This window comes from Vipera berus (genome assembly GCF_964194415.1).
Source record: "Vipera berus genome assembly, chromosome: 9".
Classification (NCBI taxonomy): Eukaryota; Metazoa; Chordata; class Lepidosauria; order Squamata; family Viperidae; genus Vipera; species Vipera berus.
Window position 1 is genome coordinate 3,768,564 of NC_138212.1, and position 17,252 is coordinate 3,785,815.

At 47.0% G+C, this 17,252-nt stretch overlaps 1 protein-coding gene across 2 annotated transcripts in view; it reads left to right on the top strand.

Moving 5' to 3' along the window:
* BCAM (basal cell adhesion molecule (Lutheran blood group)) overlaps positions 1-16,877 on the top strand; it is a 58,141-nt gene extending 41,264 nt beyond the window's left edge. For both annotated transcript variants that reach the window (XM_081335223.1, XM_081335224.1), the window contains exons 4-16: positions 1,345-1,415; positions 2,422-2,518; positions 3,382-3,564; positions 5,653-5,777; positions 7,241-7,400; positions 7,501-7,616; positions 9,104-9,245; positions 11,502-11,623; positions 12,063-12,201; positions 13,354-13,389; positions 13,642-13,792; positions 14,927-15,056; positions 15,840-16,877. In XM_081335223.1, coding sequence (XP_081191349.1) covers positions 1,345-1,415; positions 2,422-2,518; positions 3,382-3,564; positions 5,653-5,777; positions 7,241-7,400; positions 7,501-7,616; positions 9,104-9,245; positions 11,502-11,623; positions 12,063-12,201; positions 13,354-13,389; positions 13,642-13,792; positions 14,927-15,056; positions 15,840-15,845 — 1,478 coding nt within the window. In that variant the 3' untranslated portion in view covers positions 15,846-16,877. The remainder of the gene's footprint in view (positions 1-1,344; positions 1,416-2,421; positions 2,519-3,381; positions 3,565-5,652; positions 5,778-7,240; positions 7,401-7,500; positions 7,617-9,103; positions 9,246-11,501; positions 11,624-12,062; positions 12,202-13,353; positions 13,390-13,641; positions 13,793-14,926; positions 15,057-15,839) is intronic.
* Positions 16,878-17,252: the final 375 nt, after the last annotated feature.

Below are 17,252 nucleotides of genomic sequence, written 5' to 3' on the forward strand. Positions count from 1 at the left end.
ACCGTCTCCTGGTGATTGGCTTAAAGTCTCCCATCTGGCTTTCATGCCTAAGGCGGGACTAGAACTCACGGTCTCCTGGTGGTTGGCTCAAAGTCCCCCATTTGGCTTTCATGCCTTAGGCGGGACTAGAACTCACCGTCTCCTGGTGATTGGCTCAGAGTCTCCCATCTGGCTTTCATGCTTAAGGCAGAACTAGAACTCACCGTCTCCTGGTGATTGGCTTAAAGTCTCCCATCTGGCTTTCATGCCTAAGGCGGGACTAGAACTCACGGTCTCCTGGTGGTTGGCTCAAAGTCCCCCATTTGGCTTTCATGCCTTAGGCGGGACTAGAACTCACCGTCTCCTGGTGATTGGCTCAGAGTCTCCCATCTGGCTTTCATGCTTAAGGCAGAACTAGAACTCACCGTCTCCTGGTGATTGGCTTAAAGTCTCCCATCTGGCTTTCATGCCTAAGGCGGGACTAGAACTCACGGTCTCCTGGTGGTTGGCTCAAAGTCCCCCATTTGGCTTTCATGCCTTAGGCGGGACTAGAACTCACCGTCTCCTGGTGATTGGCTCAGAGTCTCCCATCTGGCTTTCATGCTTAAGGCAGAACTAGAACTCACCGTCTCCTGGTGATTGGCTTAAAGTCTCCCATCTGGCTTTCATGCCTAAGGCGGGACTAGAACTCACGGTCTCCTGGTGGTTGGCTCAAAGTCCCCCATTTGGCTTTCATGCCTTAGGCGGGACTAGAACTCACCGTCTCCTGGTGATTGGCTCAGAGTCTCCCATCTGGCTTTCATGCTTAAGGCAGAACTAGAACTCACCGTCTCCTGGTGATTGGCTTAAAGTCTCCCATCTGGCTTTCATGCCTAAGGCGGGACTAGAATTCACGGTCTCCCGGTGATTAGCCCCAAGTCACCCCTCCTCCATTTTAAGCTCTTCCTACAATCCCCAGTTTCTCTTCCCCATCTGCTGCAAACCCATCTCTCCCCCACTCGCCTTCCTTCATTTGCTTTGCTCTTGACGGGGATTCGGAGAGATGCTTAAAAACAGCCGGTGCAAACAGAAGCAGCTGTGTTTGCCCAGCCACCTTCATTGCTGACAAACGGAAAACACTCCATCATTTCCCTTCTCTGATAAAACAGCAATGGCGGAGTTTTAAGTTCCTGGAATCCTGCTCCAGGTTTATTACTTTCCTGGGCAGTTTTTCTTTGATTGCAAGGTTTGTTTTATCATTTTCAGCTCTCTGCCAGGCAAAACTTTTGTTTTTGCAAGTGTAGGTCAGTCTTGGATCCCTCCCTCCCTCCCTCCCAGCCTCCATCCTTTTGCCGTCTCTCTGGATCTCTCTCTCTCTCTTTATAGATCCACCCGAACCACCAGAGCTGACACGTAACTCCGGGACCCTCTCTGTAACCACTGATATTGCTTTGGAGGTGAGTTTGTCTCTCTTTAAATGCAGGCACTCCGTTTACAGGTGGTCCTTGACTTACAACAGTTCATTTACTGACCGCTTTTCACACTTACGACCGTTGCTGCATCCCCTCCACGGTCACGTGATCAATATTCCGTCGCTTGGCAACCGGCGTGTACTTAATGACGGTTGCAGCGTCCCGGGGTCACCTGATCCCTTTTTGTGACCTTCTGACAAGCAAAGTGGACGGGGAAGAAGCCAGATTCGTTTAATAACCTTGTTAACTCTCTTATCGACTGCACTTAACAACCGCGGCAAGAAAAGTCGCAAAATGGGGCAAAACTCACTTAACCATTGTCTCGCTTAGCCGCAGAAATTGTGGTCCTAAGTTGAGGATTACCTGCCTTTGATTTGTTTTTGTTTTTTTGAGGGGTGGGGAGCACTGAAGTTGTTGTTCTTTATTAGTTTTTGAAAGTCAAAGAATTGCTATTTGCAAATGGTCTTTTAAGGGCAGGGATGGGCCGGTGTTAAAAAGTAGGCATGGGCTATAATTCAAAATTCAGTGGGCTGAGGGCTATAAAGTACAGGAGAACATGCATACAGGTGAATTTCAGCTGGTATGGGGGAGGGGGGATTTTAAAGAGCCTTTGTTTCTAAGGCTGGCTCATTTGGAACAGTTTTGAGCAATTCTATTCAGAGGGCTCCGAATTCTGTGTAAAAGAGACAGGGGTCACAAGCGTCCCATCTTAGTAGCCCACCATTTTACAAATATTTGCAAATATACAAAAGATGAGCAGGTTCCCAGCTGCATCTCCGGAGGTGGTGTGTGTGAAAAAAGTCGAGATGGACGCTAGGATTATGTTTCCCCGTTTTTATAGGTGTGACATTCATGATAAAAAGGCAAGGTTTTGGTTACGGAATAACAGCCCCCCCCCCGCTTGACTTTTCACACATACACACCCACTATGGAAATCCCAGGGACTCGTTAAGGCCTTTCTAGCGGCTGTTTCTTGTCCTTCCTTCCTCAGATTGCAATGTGCACAGGCAAAAATGGCCACCCTGCGCCATCCATCAGCTGGTATAAAGATGGGCACCGTCTGAATATTACCACCGAACACAACAAAGGTAAAGACGCCTTGGTCATTCCTTCTTTGTTCATTGAATTGAAGGAGGGACATCCAGGTCTTCCCCCCAGAGGGGTCTCAGATTGACAGATCATAAAGAGACACTTTTTACTTGGCTGTTCGGACAATTTTGTGCAGTAGGAAAAAATGGCAAAGGGGGGGGGGGAGGGAGGGAGAGAGAGAGAGAGACTGATATGGATGAATGGATGGATGGACGGAGGGAGAGAGAGAGAGAGATGAATGGATGTTACATGGACTGATGAATGGATAAATAAATGGATGATAGATGATAGATAGGATGGATAAAGACATAAAGATAGGTAAGAAATATTAGATTAGATAATAAGATGGATAAGAGATAAAAATTGGATAGATAAGATTAGATCAGATAGATAGATAGATAGATAGATAGATAGATAGACGATAGCTAGAAGATAGATTAGGTAAGTAAGATAGATAAATAAATTAGATAGACGGACGGACAAACAGGGATAGATTTTCAAGAATAGCCAGATCAGGCTGGGGCTGCGGAGAAAACAATTGCAAGAAACTGTTAAACAGGAACATCTATGCTTCTAAAGAAATTGCCTCACACTCTTAATACTCTCAACCTCAGCAAATTTAGGTTGTGCGGACTTCAACTCCCAGAATTCCCCAGGTTGAGAATATGATGAGGGAGGGACCCACCACCCTTGTGTAAGAGGGGTGACTGGTGAATACACAGGTTTTTTTTCTGACACCAATACACCTGGAGCCCACAGAGAGATTTTTAAAAAAAACACCTGTCTGGACACTTTTGAATCTGGACATTCTCTGTTGTGTAACTCATTTTTATTGTGTTGTCTTTCCACCCCCACCCCCCAGAACTCTACGAGGTGGTGAGGACAGTGAAAGAAGCCTCGGGACTATATTCCAGGTCCAGCACGCTTTACATGCGCCCCAAGAAAGAACATAAAAACTCCACTTTCCAATGCAAAGTCAGCTACAAGATGCCGAACGGGAAAGTCGGCACCGAGGAATCGCAGCCTTTCAATCTCACCTTGCACTGTAAGCGTGGGGGGGGGAGGAGCTGGGAGGGAGGGGGTTTTGTTCTCCTGTAGCCCCCGCCCATCTTTCCAGGAGGTGGGCAGTGCTGATAAAACACAGAATTCAAAATAGCCCCCACTCTGGCTACTAACCGACCGTGGGCTTCTCAGAGTACAGATAGTCCTCGACTTACAATTGAGCCCCCAAACTTCTGTTGCTAAGCAAGACCGTTGTTAAGTGAGTTTTGCTCCATTTCACCAACCTGAATCCCTGCAGTTAGTAATCCGGTTGTTAAGTGAAGCCATTGACTTTGCTTCTCAGGAGGTTGCAAAAGGGGATCACGTGACCCCGGAAAACCGTGAACGTCATAATTACAAACCAGTTGCTAAAGGATTGTGGCTTTCAATATTATCTGCCTAAGGTTTTGACGCAGCTTCTGGTTTTGTTAATGATTCAACAGGATGAAGATAACCACAGTCTTTTTAAGTGACGGTGGATTCTACTCCGGGGGTTCTCCAAACTTGGCAACTTTAAGGCCTGTGGACTTCAACTCCCAGAATTCCCATGGGTGGCTGAGGAATTCTGGGAGTTGAAGTTCACAAGTCTTAAAGTTGTCACATTTGGAGAGCCCTGGTCTAAACTATGAAATGCCTTTCCTGGATCTTTTTGTCTAGCAATTCTCTCTTGTAATAGGCAAGTTTAGCCTGGGTAAAAGCCCACCAGAGATGGGGAACATCAGCACCCAGAAGCCTTAGCCGTGCATCTGCTCCTAGGAATTCTGGGAGTTGAAATGCACCCCTCTGGAGAAGGCCCAAGTTGGCAAAAGCAGAATCGTAACGTAATTGACTTTTGGTTTTGCTGTTACTATCTTATTATTTTTATTGTGTTTTTTTTTCAAAGACTGGATTCTCTGTGGAGTTTCTAATGTTTGTTTTTGTGGGGATGAAAGTACAAATGTGTAAAGATCTTTGATAAATCTAGATGGGTCAGCAAGCTTTTTACTTCCTGAGGTTGATGAATTCGATGTGTATATTTTGCTGCAGTTGTTTCAGCTGTCTTGCAAACTGTGGTGGGTTTTTTTTTTTCAATTTCGCTAACTCATTGTGAAGGATTTTTTTTTTAAAGAGTTATACAGGTAGTCCTTATGACCACAATTGAGCCTGACATTTCTGTCACCAAGTGAGACATTTGTTAAGTAAATTTTTCCCCATTTTACCACCTTTTTTTAAATCACAGTTATCGAACGAATCACTGCAGTTGTTAAGTTAGTGACACAATTCTTAAGTGCATCTGGCTTCCCCATTGGCTTTGCTTGTCAGAAGGTCGCAAAAGGGGATCACGTGACCCAGGGGGCACTGCGACTGTCATAAATATGAGTCAGTTGCCAAATGGCTGAATTTTGATCACGTGACCATGGGGAAGCTGCAGTGATCATAAGTGTGAAAACTGTAAGTGTGAAAAATGGTCCTAAGTCACTTATTGTAACTTCAGACAGGCACAAAACAGACTGTTCTGAGTCCAGGACTAAGTGTAGTTGTTTTTCAGTCTAACGCAAATATATATCAAACATAGGAATGTATGCATATGTCTGTGTGTCTACCTACGTGGGGAGAGAGAGAGAGAGAAAGAGAGAGAGAGAGAGAGAGAGAGAGAGAGAGAGAGAGAGAGAGAGAGACAGACAGACAGACAGACAGACAGACAGACAGACAGACAGACAGACAGACAGACAGATAGAGAAACCTAAGTTTAGCCACCAAAATTGGGACTGGCCACTTGGTCATTAAGTGAAGCAGTCGTTTTGATCTTCCTTTCTCACTCTTTTGAATGCTGGCTGGGGAATTCTGGGAGTTGGGAGTCTGTACATCTTGATGTTGCTGAGATTGAGAAACACTGCTTTACAGATCCACAAAAAAATCATCCGTGCCAGGATTGGTCGCAAAATTATTCTTTCATCACTGGCGTTAGGGCAGACGGTCAGCTGCTAACTGAGTTACCACCTTTATCCACCCATGCACCCCAATAATAAACCTTTTGAATTATAATTCCTGGAACGCTCCATTTTCATGGCTACTCCTGAGAAGACCTGTTTGCTTCCTTCACCCACCCCAGATTATACCGAGAACGTGCAGTTTGTGTTGGACTCGCCAAAGGTCATCAAAGAAGGGGACGATGTGCAAATGCGATGTCAGGGCGACGGGTTCCCCCCACCCGAATATTCATTCTTCAGAGTGCAGGTACTGCTCGGTCCGATCCTGGTTCCTTTCCCTGAGGAAGGAGAATTAGGTTGGTAAGCCCAGTTTTGACACGATCCGTTCAGACAGGCTGGGGACAAAAGGAAGAAACGAAGAAGCAGTCATTTTTGTTGGCTTAATGTTCGGTTTTGGGGGGGTCTATCAGGCAGTGATTCAACATTAGCTTCCCGATACAGAGAGCCCTCAATTTACGTCCACAACTGAGTTCAAACTTTCTGTGACTAAGCGAGACTCGCTGTTCTTAAGTCAGTTTTGCCCCCACTTTACGACCTTTCGTGCCAGGGTTGTTAAGTGAGTGAATCCCTGCAGTTGTTAAGTTAGTAACATGGTGGTTAAGTGAATCTGGCTTCCCCATTGACTTTGCTGTATCCGAAGGCTGTAAAAGGGGATCACGTGACCCCAGGACATGCAACCGTCATAAATATGAACCAATTGCCAAGCATCTGAATTTTGATCAGGGGATGCTGCAACGGTCGTGTGAAAAACAGTCATAAGTCCGTTTTTTCAGTGCTGTTGGGATGATCTCTTCAGACTGTTCAGCATGGGCTGTTCATAATTTTAGAAGAGAGCGGATAACTATTTGTCTGACATGGTTAATATTCCTCCAATGGGATTTTCCCATGTATTTTACCAGAAAACAGATAGGGCCGACTAGAAAAGTAAGTGTCCTCCTACCCAAGCACTCCGGGTTTGTTGGCGATGTCCATTTTTCTCTATGAGCTCATGGTGACCTAACCCTAACCCTAAGTGGACTATTCCTCCAATGGGATTTTCCCATGTATTATACCAGGAAAGATAGATAGGCCAGCCTGGAAAAGTAACTGTCCTCCTAACCATACCCAACCACTCCGAGTTTGTTGGCAATTTCCACTTTTCTCTGTGAGTTCATGGTGACCTAACCCTAAGTGGAATTTTCCTCCAATGGGATTTTCCCATGTATTTTACCAGCAAACATATATAGGGCAGGCTAGAAAAGTCAGTGCTCTCCTAACCATACCCAAGCACTCTGACTTTGTTGGCGATGTCCATTTTGCTCTCCGAGTTCATGTTGACCTAACAGAGTTTCCTACCTGAGCAGAGGGTTGGACTAGAAGACCCCCAAGGTGCCTTCCAACTCTGTCTATTCTATTCTATTCTATTCTATTCTATTCCTATTCTATTCTATTCCTATTCTATTCTATTCTATTCTACTCTACTCTACTCTACTCTACTCTACTCTACTCTACTCTACTCTACTCTACTCTACTCTACTCTATTCTATTCTATTCTATTCTATTCTATTCTATTCTATTCTATTCTATTCTATTCTATTCTATTCTAGTGTTCAAAATGGACTTTTAGACCATTCAGCTTTGAATGGTCACTAAAGGAATAGTTGTATGTTGAGGACTACATGTATTGATGTCATCTCTCCAGCCTTACCTACTTCTGCTCCTTCTTCCCAGCCTTCCGATTCCCAGTCGGACCTGCCCACCAACACCGATGGTGTCCTTCTTCTTCCCAAAGTGACCAAGGCTGACAGCGGGACCTACCGCTGTCAGGTATTGGACTTCTATAGTCCCTCCGAGGTGGAACTAGAGAAGGATGTGAGCATCTCCATCCATTGTGAGTGGCCCATGGAATGCTGGGAGAAAGGCCCAGGCCCAACCCTCCTTTTCATCCTCCAGTTGCTAATTAAACTTAAGCCTTGTCTGCTGGCTTTCAGATCTGGACCCCCTGGTCCTAAATCCAAGCAAGACAGTGAAAGTAAACCGAAGTGAAGACCTTCAGTTGACTTGTTCTGGCAGTGGCTCCAACATACCCACCTTGTCATGGAAGAAGGTAGGTAGAATCTGCAAGGGCTTCCTTCATAAGTAACACATCTGCCAGACCACGGCCTGGCATCCATGGTCAGGATATTTGAAATCCTGGGAGGGTGTGTTCACATAACTGGCTGCCCCAGTAAATTTTTAAACAATAGTCCTGTCATGCGCCAGGGAAAACAGAAGATCCAGGCAATTCAAATGGGTATAAAGGTTTTTTGTAAGCTAATGTTCTCTAAAAGAATCTGAACTACTAACGGTCCAAGCAAATTGGTGGTAAAGAAGGAATTCATGGTGGGCTGGACCTAGATCTCTTGTGGGCATGAAGGGACTCATGACTCATGATGCATTTGACCTCTCTCTCGGGCTCAGCCTGGTCATTTCCTAAAAGTCCTTATTTAGTGAGCACAGCTGGGACCAGCAACCTGGTCACTAAATGAGGCGTTTGCTAAGAGGGAAATCACGTAATTGCTTACAATTTTACTCCAGCTTTAATTCCCCCCCCCTCTCCTGCCTGTTAGAATGCTTACCTTGATGCTGGGATAATTATCAAGAAGGATATTAATATTTTGTATTTACATTTATTGGAGAGAAAGGGACTAGAAGAGAGTAAGCAGATACACAGTGGGGAATACACATTGAAACAAATGGTTCTACTATCTTCTGATTCCTTCCTCTACAATCCCTCCATTCTGCCAGGCGGATCAGACACACAAGAGATTTCTAAAGAGATAACAGTATTCAACTGCTTTGAAACTCATCAAATTTGGTACTCAGCACATTTTGATGAGAAAATTTTGCCCCTCATCATAATAAATTAGTTATGCGGTAGTTCTGTGGTCATTTTATGTACTTTTGCACTTTTTCACTTTTTTTCTCATCGGTACTGGTTAATTTTATTTAATCTAAGTATTAGTTTTTAGGTTTATTTCTCATGTAAATGATGATATGCCACCCTATCTTCTTACATATTGCCTTTAAAAATGGGCATTGTCTTTGGTTTGGGAATGTATTGAATTTATTTACATTATTCCTTATGGGGAAAATTTGGTACTCATCGTTTTTGGTATTAATCATGCCTCCCGGAAGCAATTAATGACGCTTACCAAATTACCAGTATATACTCTGGGGGATGGGAAATGGTTTGGATCCTCACTGCTTTGGATACCAGTTTTAATGCTGATTTCGTAAACCCAAAAGCCGCTTTGATCTCTAATAGCAAGGGATCCAAAAAGAATCCATCGCCCCATTTCCCACCGGCAAATTTTATGGAAAGACACAAGCTCAATAAAGCTGGTGAGTTTCCATGAAATTTCCTAGTAGAACAATAAGACTCCTTTGGATTCCAGGGTTTCAAGATATGGACCCCGGAAGCAAAGAAGGAATTGATCGAATTGAGGATTTTTTTTTTTGTCTCTTCTGGAGGACCCGAGGCAGGAAATCACATCTGGGGTAACAGCAGCAATCTTTTCTATTTCCCCCCCCCCCCCTTAATTTCTCCTGCAGGGAAGACAGCAGATGGGCAGTGGTGGGACTCTGTTGCTGGAAAGGCTGACATACCCCATGGCCGGCACCTACGTCTGTGAGGCTTCTGTGCCCAGCATCTCCGGACTGAAACGGAACGAGTCAATCCAAGTTATTGTAGAAGGTACGTAGGTAGTGGTGTGTGTGTGTGTGTGTGTGTGTGTGTATGAAGGAAGGAGGTAAAACGGAACTGGAGGGAGGGTGCAGGAAAGGAAGATGCTGCAATCAGTTAATTGGAACATGACCGATCCATTCAGTTTTTAACGTTTTAATCGGTTTAGCTTTATACTTTGAATATGATTTGATAAGTCTTTTAGTTTTTTGATTGCCCCCCTGAGTTTGCTTGCTTGCTTGCTTCTTTGTTGGTTTGATCCTGCCCTTTATTATTTAAAAGTAATTCAAGGTGCCTAACACACACGTAATATATCTTCCTCCTCCTATTTTCCCTACAACAACAATCCTGTGAGGTGGGTTGGGCTAAGAGAGAGGGATTGGCTCAAAGTCCCTCAGCCGGCTTTCCTGCATAAGATGGGACTAGAACTCTCAAGTCACCTGGTGATCGGCCCAAACTCACCCATCCGTCTTCGTGCCTAGGGCGGGTCTAGAACTCACCGTCTCCTGGTGACTGGCCCAAAAGTCACAAAAAATGGCTTTCATATGCGGGACTAGAACTCACTGTCTCCTGGTTTCTAGCCCTGGGCTTCAACCACTAGACCAGGCTGTCTCCCAGAATCGATTGAAAGATGGGTAGTGATGAATAAATAAATAAGCTTTCTTTTCCCACCCTACAGGTAGCTTGCTTAAAAGATTTCTATGTGCATCCATTTTACAAAAAAAATGGAACTCTGGGAGGCCTACAGAACTAAAAAACATTCTGGTTGAGGGATTCTGGGAGTTGAAGTTCACCCATCTGAAAGCCTGCTGGCATGTTGGGGAATTCCTGAAGCCCATTCCTCTTTAACACCGCTCTAGGGCTCTTGCAAAGAAAGAGCACTGAGATAGTTTAAAGCAAGATTTTTTGTCTGAAATGGTATAGGGCATGGCTAGGCAACCTTAGCTCTTTTACGACTCGTGGACTTCAACTCCCAGACTTCTTCAGCCAGCCATGCTGGCTGAGGAATTCTGGGAGTTGAAGTCTACAAATCATGAAGTGGCCATAGTTTCCCCCATGCTGACTCAGGAATTCTGGGACTTGAAGTCCATGAGTCATAAAAGAGCCGAGGTTGCCTACCCCTGCTTTAAAGACACATTTTGGCCCAGGATCCTGCTGACATTCGTTTTGTAACGATTTGGCCCACACGCTTGTCGGTCTGTGACGCTCTTCATTCAGAAGTTATTCTTTACAAATTTTTCCTAGAAAGACAAGATGAGACAGCCCTCACAAGGCTGTGAAGATTAGTGGGATCTGTCAGACCACATAGTTCAGGGGGTGAGGGCAGGGTTAGAAGCCAAATCCTTTCCCCTCCCTGTGACTCACGAACACACAAGCATTCCAGTTAGCTTACCTAATCTTCTATTCTCATTTTTTGGGAGCCCAGCCTTAAACCCTTGAGCGCTGGGATCCCAGAATAACAGAGTTGGAAGGACCTTGGAGGTCTTCTAGTCCAACCCCCTGCTCAGGCAGGAAACCCTATGTCATTTCAAACAAAGGGCTGTCCAATCTCTTCTTAAAAACCTCCAGTGTTGGAGCACCCACAACTTCTGGAGTCAAGTCGTTCCACTGATTAATTGTTCTGTCAGGAAGTTTCTCCTTAATTCCAGGTTGCTTCTCTGTTTGATTAGTTTCCATCTGTTGCTTCTTGTCCTGCCTTCTGTTGCTTTGGAGAATAGGTGGACCCCCTCTTCTTTGGGGCAGCCCCTCAAATATTGGAACACTGCTATCATGTCCCCCCCTCGTCCTTCTCTTCATTAAACTAGACATACCCATTTCCAGCAACCGTTATTTATATGTTTCAGCCTCCAGTCCCCTGATCATCTTTGTTGCTCTTCTCTGTACTCTTTTTAAAGTCTCAACATCTCTTTTACATCGTGGTGACCAAAAATGGATGCAGGATTCCAGGTGTGGCCTTACCAAGGCATTGTAAAGTGGTATTAACACTTCACGAGATCTTAATTCTGTCCTTCTGTTAATGCAGCCTAGCACTGTGTTGGCTTTTTTGGCAGCTGCAGCACACGGCTGGCTGATATTTAAGTGAGGGTCCACTTGGACTCCAAGATCCCTCTCACAGTTGCTACTGTTGAGCTAAGTGCCACCTATACTTGTACCTCTGCATTTGGTTTTTCTTGCTTCAGTTTAGAAACTTTTCACCATGGAATTTTATTTGGTCAGAGGGCCCAATGTCCTTCCCTCTCTCTCTCTCTCCCTCTCTTTCTCATCCAGGAAAGCCAGAGTTAGAGATTCACCAAACCCTCATCCAAGATCAGGACCAGACAGTGAAGGTCACCTGTACGGTTTTAGGCCATCCCCCTCCAGAGATCAGATGGAACATTCCTGGTGGAAAGGTGAGTCCAAGGTCTGCCAACCGCCAGAAGTTCGATCCTGACTGGCTCAAGGTTGACTCAGCCTTCCATCCTTCCGAGGTCGGTAAAAATGAGGACCCAGATTGTTGTGGTGCTGACTCTCTAAACCGCTTAGAGAGGGCTGTCAAGCACCGTGAAGCGGTATATAAGTCTAAGTGCTATAGCGCTATTGCTACTAATGCCACAAATAGTCCTGTCTCTTTTACCAACCAGGCAGGCAGGCAGGTAGAAATCGGTGGTGGGATTCAGCCATTTCGCACCACTTCGTTCAGAATCAGTAGCTAATTTTTTGTTGCCCAGGCCCAGAACGGACTTCCGGAAGTGGCATCCATGCAGTGAACCGGTTGTCCCCCTATTTGAATCCCACCACTGGTAGAAATTCATGGAAATGTGCAAACCCCTTTTTTGACTCTCCCTCCAGGCCCCAGTGAAGCACTCTGCAAATAAGTACATTGCTGAATTGTCAGTGGAACTGGACCCCAAGCTAATCCAAAGCGGGGTTCAGTGCACGGCAGAGAACAAGTATGGTGTGGCCAAAAAGAGCCTTCAGCTGAAATTGGGTAAGAAACTCCTTGTTCGGTCCTGGGTGTGCCTGCGGTTGTGGGTATGCACGGGTGTGCTGTAGGTGCCAGTCCTCGAGTTACAACTGTTAATTTAGTGACTGTTCAAAGTTACAACGGCCCTGAAAAAAAGTGACTTGAGGACCATTTTTCACACTGACGACCGTTGCAGCCTCCCCATGGTCATGCGATCAAAATTGGCAACTGACTCATGTTTACGACGGTTGCAACGTCCCTGAGGTCACGTGGTCTCCTTTGGCGACCTTCTGACAAGCAAAGTCAATGGCGGGAAGCCAGACTCATTTAATGACCGTGTGACTAACTTAACCCCTGAAGTGATTCGCTTAACAACCATGCCGAGGAAGGTTGCAAAATGAGGCAAAACCCGTGTAATAAATGTCTCGCTTAGCAGCAGAACTGCTGGGCTCAACTGTCGTAAGTCGAGGACCACCTGTAAATAACAAAACTAACATAAAAATTAATCCAACGGCTGAACCCTGAGCTATAGGTACTCCTTATTACATTACTGAGGGTGTGATTAATTATTTTATATTGCTGGGAGCGACTCTGAGCCTGGCACTTATTTCATTGTGGTTTGTATTAAAATGGCTGTTGCCATCGCCTCAAGCAACTTAACGCAATTACTGCGGGGCAAAGATCCTGCTTCTGGATCTCAGAGGTTACATGAGTTTAACATAGAGTTTCTCAACTTTCCCAGAATTCCCCAACCAGCATGCGTGGACTTCCAACTCCCAGAATTCCAAGGGAGTCAAAGTCCACCTACAGGGTGGTCCTTGACTTAAAACTACAATTGGGACTGGAACGTCAGCCACTAGGTTGAGGCTGTTCTTAAGCGAGATGCGCCCGATTTTATGATCTTTGTTTGCCGTGGTCGTTAAGCAAATCACGTGGTTGCTAAGCAAATTCAGCTTCCCCTATTGGCTTTGCTGGCGGTCACATGTTCCTGGGACGCTGAAAATGTCCTAAATACAGGCTGGTTGACCGGCGCCTGAAATTTTGACCACGGGAATGCAACAACCATCGTAGGTCGAGGACTACCTGTATCTTAAAGTTGCCAAGATTGAGAAAGCCTGGTTAGATTTTTTGGGGGCGGGGTTTGAACTTTGCTAACCAATTTGTCTCTCCTTGTAGTTTCTCCAACGCCATCTGTCTCTCCGAAGTCAGCTCGTGAGTATTTCCTTTCTCTTCCTCCATTTCTGTCTGTGCGAATAAGAAAAAAAAGGGGGGGCGGTTCAGGATGATGGGAGTTGTAGTCTGACGTAGCTGGGAAAGCACCCAAGTTAGGGAAGGCACTTGCGGATAGTGGCGGGAGGAAGTCCCTACTCTGGTTCTGCTTCTGGCATTCTTCTGCCTCAGCTGAGGACCAGATCGGCCCAAATCTTCTCTGGCTTCACCAAGGCCCCTTTTTCTTCCCAACAGCGGAGGAGGAGGAGCCGAGTCAGACCGGGAGCACGGTGGCGGTGATTGCGGTCTGCGTCTGCGTCCTGCTCCTGCTCCTGATCGTGGGCTTCTTCTACTTCATGCAACGCCGCGGCCAGTTGCCCTGCAGCCGGGGAGAGAAAAGATCGCTGTGAGTGCCCTGCTTTGCGCTTGGCAGCCCGAATTTTCGTGCCTCCCGGGGTAGCAGTTTCCCACAACATTCCTCTAGGCATGGGAAGAGGAGAGAGGAGAGGAGGGAGGGAGAAAGCAGGGCAGAGGGGAAGGGAAGGGAGAGAGGGAGGAGAGGGAAAGTGGAGGGGAGAGAGGGAAGGGAGAGGAAGTGGAGGAGGGAGGGAGGGGAAGAGAAGGGAGAAAGGGAGGAGAGGTGGAGGGGAGAGAGGGAAGGGAGAGGAAGTGGAGGAGGGAGGGAGGGAGGGGAGAAGGAGGAGTGGCAGGGAAAGGGAGGGAGGGAGGGCAGGAGAGGAGAGAGAAAGGTGAGAAAGGGAGGAGAGGGAGGGAGGGAAGGAAGGAGGGGTCAAGGGAAGGGAGAGAGGGAGGAGAGGGGAAGGGAAGGTAGAGTGAGAAGAGGAGAGGGAAAGGGGAGGGAAGGGAATGGAGGAGAGAGGGAGGGAGGGAAGGAGAGGGGAGAGAGGGAAGGGAAGGGAAAGAAGTGGAGAGGGGAAGAGAGAGAAGGAGGAGAAGAGAGGGAGAAGGGAAAGAGAAGGAAAGAGGAGAGAGGAGAGAGGGAGGAGAGGAAAGACGCAAGAGAAGAGACAAGACTTGGGCACCTTAATCGCTTTTACGTCTTTGGCTCCAATAAATACAACATTTCGTTTTGGCTTTTTGATGTGCACTGAGCTTTCTTCATGCAGACATTACATTACCGGCCTACGCAACATCATCAGCGCAAGAGGGGAAGGGATTTGCTGGCTGTTTCTACACAACAAGTGCTTGGTTAAGATGTGGCTTCTTCCTTAAGGTTTAAGATAACTAGCTGGCAGGGAGCACAGAAAAGGATGGGGGGGGGAAACACACACACACAACTCCCCGCACATTGTAGGCTTCCCCAGACTGACGCTTGCTGGGGTCACAGAACATCTGACGGTTCTAGTTTTCTTTTTAAAATAATAATAATAATATATTATTAGTTTAGCCTTGTCAAACCAGCTTAGGGAGGGGGGAAGCTGCTGTATCCTGTTGCCATGCTCACTTGCCCCTCCAAGGTGCTTGATTTTGGTTTGAAGGACGCCTGTTGCATCAGAGGCTTGTTTTGTTCTGCTTTCAGGACCCCCAAGGAAGGCACTCCGGATAACACCGTGGTGGAGATGAAGGCTGACAGGCGGAACGAGCAGACGGGCTTGCTGAGTCCCGGAGGCGGCGGTGGAGGAGGAGGAGGAGGAGGGGGGACGAATGAGGTGAGGAGGGGGCTGGTGGGCCAACGATGAGACCCCCCTGCCCTTTTAATGCCCTTTTAAGCTTCAGACTTTCAGCCTTTCGCAGGGCTAGGAAACCTTGGCCCTCTTATGACTTGTGGACTTCAACTCCCAGAATTGATGGCTGGCTCAGGGATTCTGGGAGTTGAAGTCCACAAGTCCTAAAAGGGCCAAGGTTTCCCCAGCCTGTCCTGGGCTCTCCAGCATAGATAATGGTTGGGGAGAGGATGCCAGGGTGAGAACATCAGGCCAATGCTGTGAATTCTGTAATCTGAGTCGAGAGGACATCAGGATGTTGTAACGGGGCAGCACTGTGGTGTGTGGGCCTCAAGTTCCCAGAATTCTCAGCAATGGCTAAGCGGCTAGGGGAATCCTGGGAACTGAAGGCCATATATCTGGGGCTGGCAGGATTGGGGAAAGAAGAGATTGGGGCAGGGCGAGGGCAGTGCGAAGGAAGACGATAGAGTGTGAATTAATGCCGTCTTTTCTTCTTTCCTTGGCTCCCTTCCCTCCTTCCTCCATTTGCTCTTCCTTCCTTCCTTCCTTCCTTCCTTCCTTCCTTCCTTCCTTCCTTCCTTCCTTCCTTCCTTCCTTCCTTCCCTCTTCAACATCCTCCTTCTTCCCTCTCTCTCCCTCCTTCCATGCCTTCCTTCCTTCCTTCCTTCCTTCCTTCCTTCCTTCCTTCCTTCCTTCCTTCCCTCTTCAACATCCTCCCTCCCTCCCTCCCTCCCTCCCTCCCTCCCTCTTCCCTTCCCTCCCTTGCAGTGCTGAGCAGAAGGAAGGCTGGACTTGTCTTCTTCCAGGGGGAGGCCCCTTCCCATTCTGTACCGCCCACAATGGATGGAGAAGATGCTGGAGACCCTGCCAGGGCATGACAGCCCCCCTCCTTTTCTCCTTCCATCCCTCCTTCCCTCCCCATGGGGGGCGGGTAGCTTCCTTTGCACCTAGACTTTTGTGGCTGGAGGGCTTGAAATGCGGGGGGGGGGGGGGAGAGCTGAGCTATTCTGCCACTACTTCTTCCTCCTTTAAAAAAAAAGGGGAAAAAAACCCCCACGTTTTTTTGGGTGATGTTTGTTTTGCTTTGTTTTTAAAAAGGAACTGACATTTTATCTGGACAGAGGCTGCCTTTTTAGGCTCCAGCGCTTCCTAAATAAAGTCGCCCACAGAAAACATTTATGTCCCTGAGACAAACCAACTTTGCGGAAGTTGCTAACCCGTTGGTTTTCGATGTTCCTTTTTTTTAAAAAAAAAAAAACCAAAAAACCCCCCACCAACTTTCAGCAAGACCATCTCTGCCAGTTACCTACGAGCGAACTTTGTTTTGTTAACCTTTTGCTCGCTCCAAAGGGAGTCCCGCTTGCCACAATCCTTTGTCTCCTCACCTTGTGTAAATTTACCCATTTTCCAGTGCACGCCTGCCCCCGTCCGTGTCTGCTCGGTGTTATGCATGCCCCCAAAGTGAACTTCTCGAGAGAGAAGCTTGCATGTACGGGTTTTCCCACTTCACAGCCTCCTTCATTCGCCCGCCATTCTCGAATGGCCCGTCACCCAGCCGGACATGTGTCCGGCAAGCATTCTTCCATTGCTCCTGACAAAACTAGCCAGCATTGGAACGGCTTGCCTCCAGAGGTTGTGGGTGCTGCATCACTGGAGGGCTTAGAAGAAGAGACTGTCTCCAGTCTTTTGCCTGGAATAATCTAGGGCCTCCTGCTTCAGCAGGGGTTGGACTAGAGGACCTCCCAGGTCTCTTCCCGCTCTCTTATTCTGTATTCATCTGTCACACTAGTGCAGGAGCAGGCAACTATCTACGACCAGTGGACTTCAACTCCCAGAATTCCTGAGCCAGCATGGCTGGCGTGGGAATTCTGGGAGTTGAAGTCCACCGGTCGTAAAGGGGATATAGATGCGCTTCCTTGTACTATTATGTCCCTCTGCATTTGAGGATCACCAGCTTTGGAATTCAGCCTCCGTTTGCCGATCATCCGATCCGTTAAAGGAACGATCCATTAAAAGAGCGAGTGATAACGTTCCTCCAAGCAGCCAATACAGCTAGTCCTTGACTTAACAACAGTTCGTTTAGTGACCATTCAAAGTTACAGCGGCACTGGGGGGAAAAGGGACTTAAAACCAATTTTTCACACTTACGACCGTTGCAGCCTCCCCAGGGTCATGGGATTT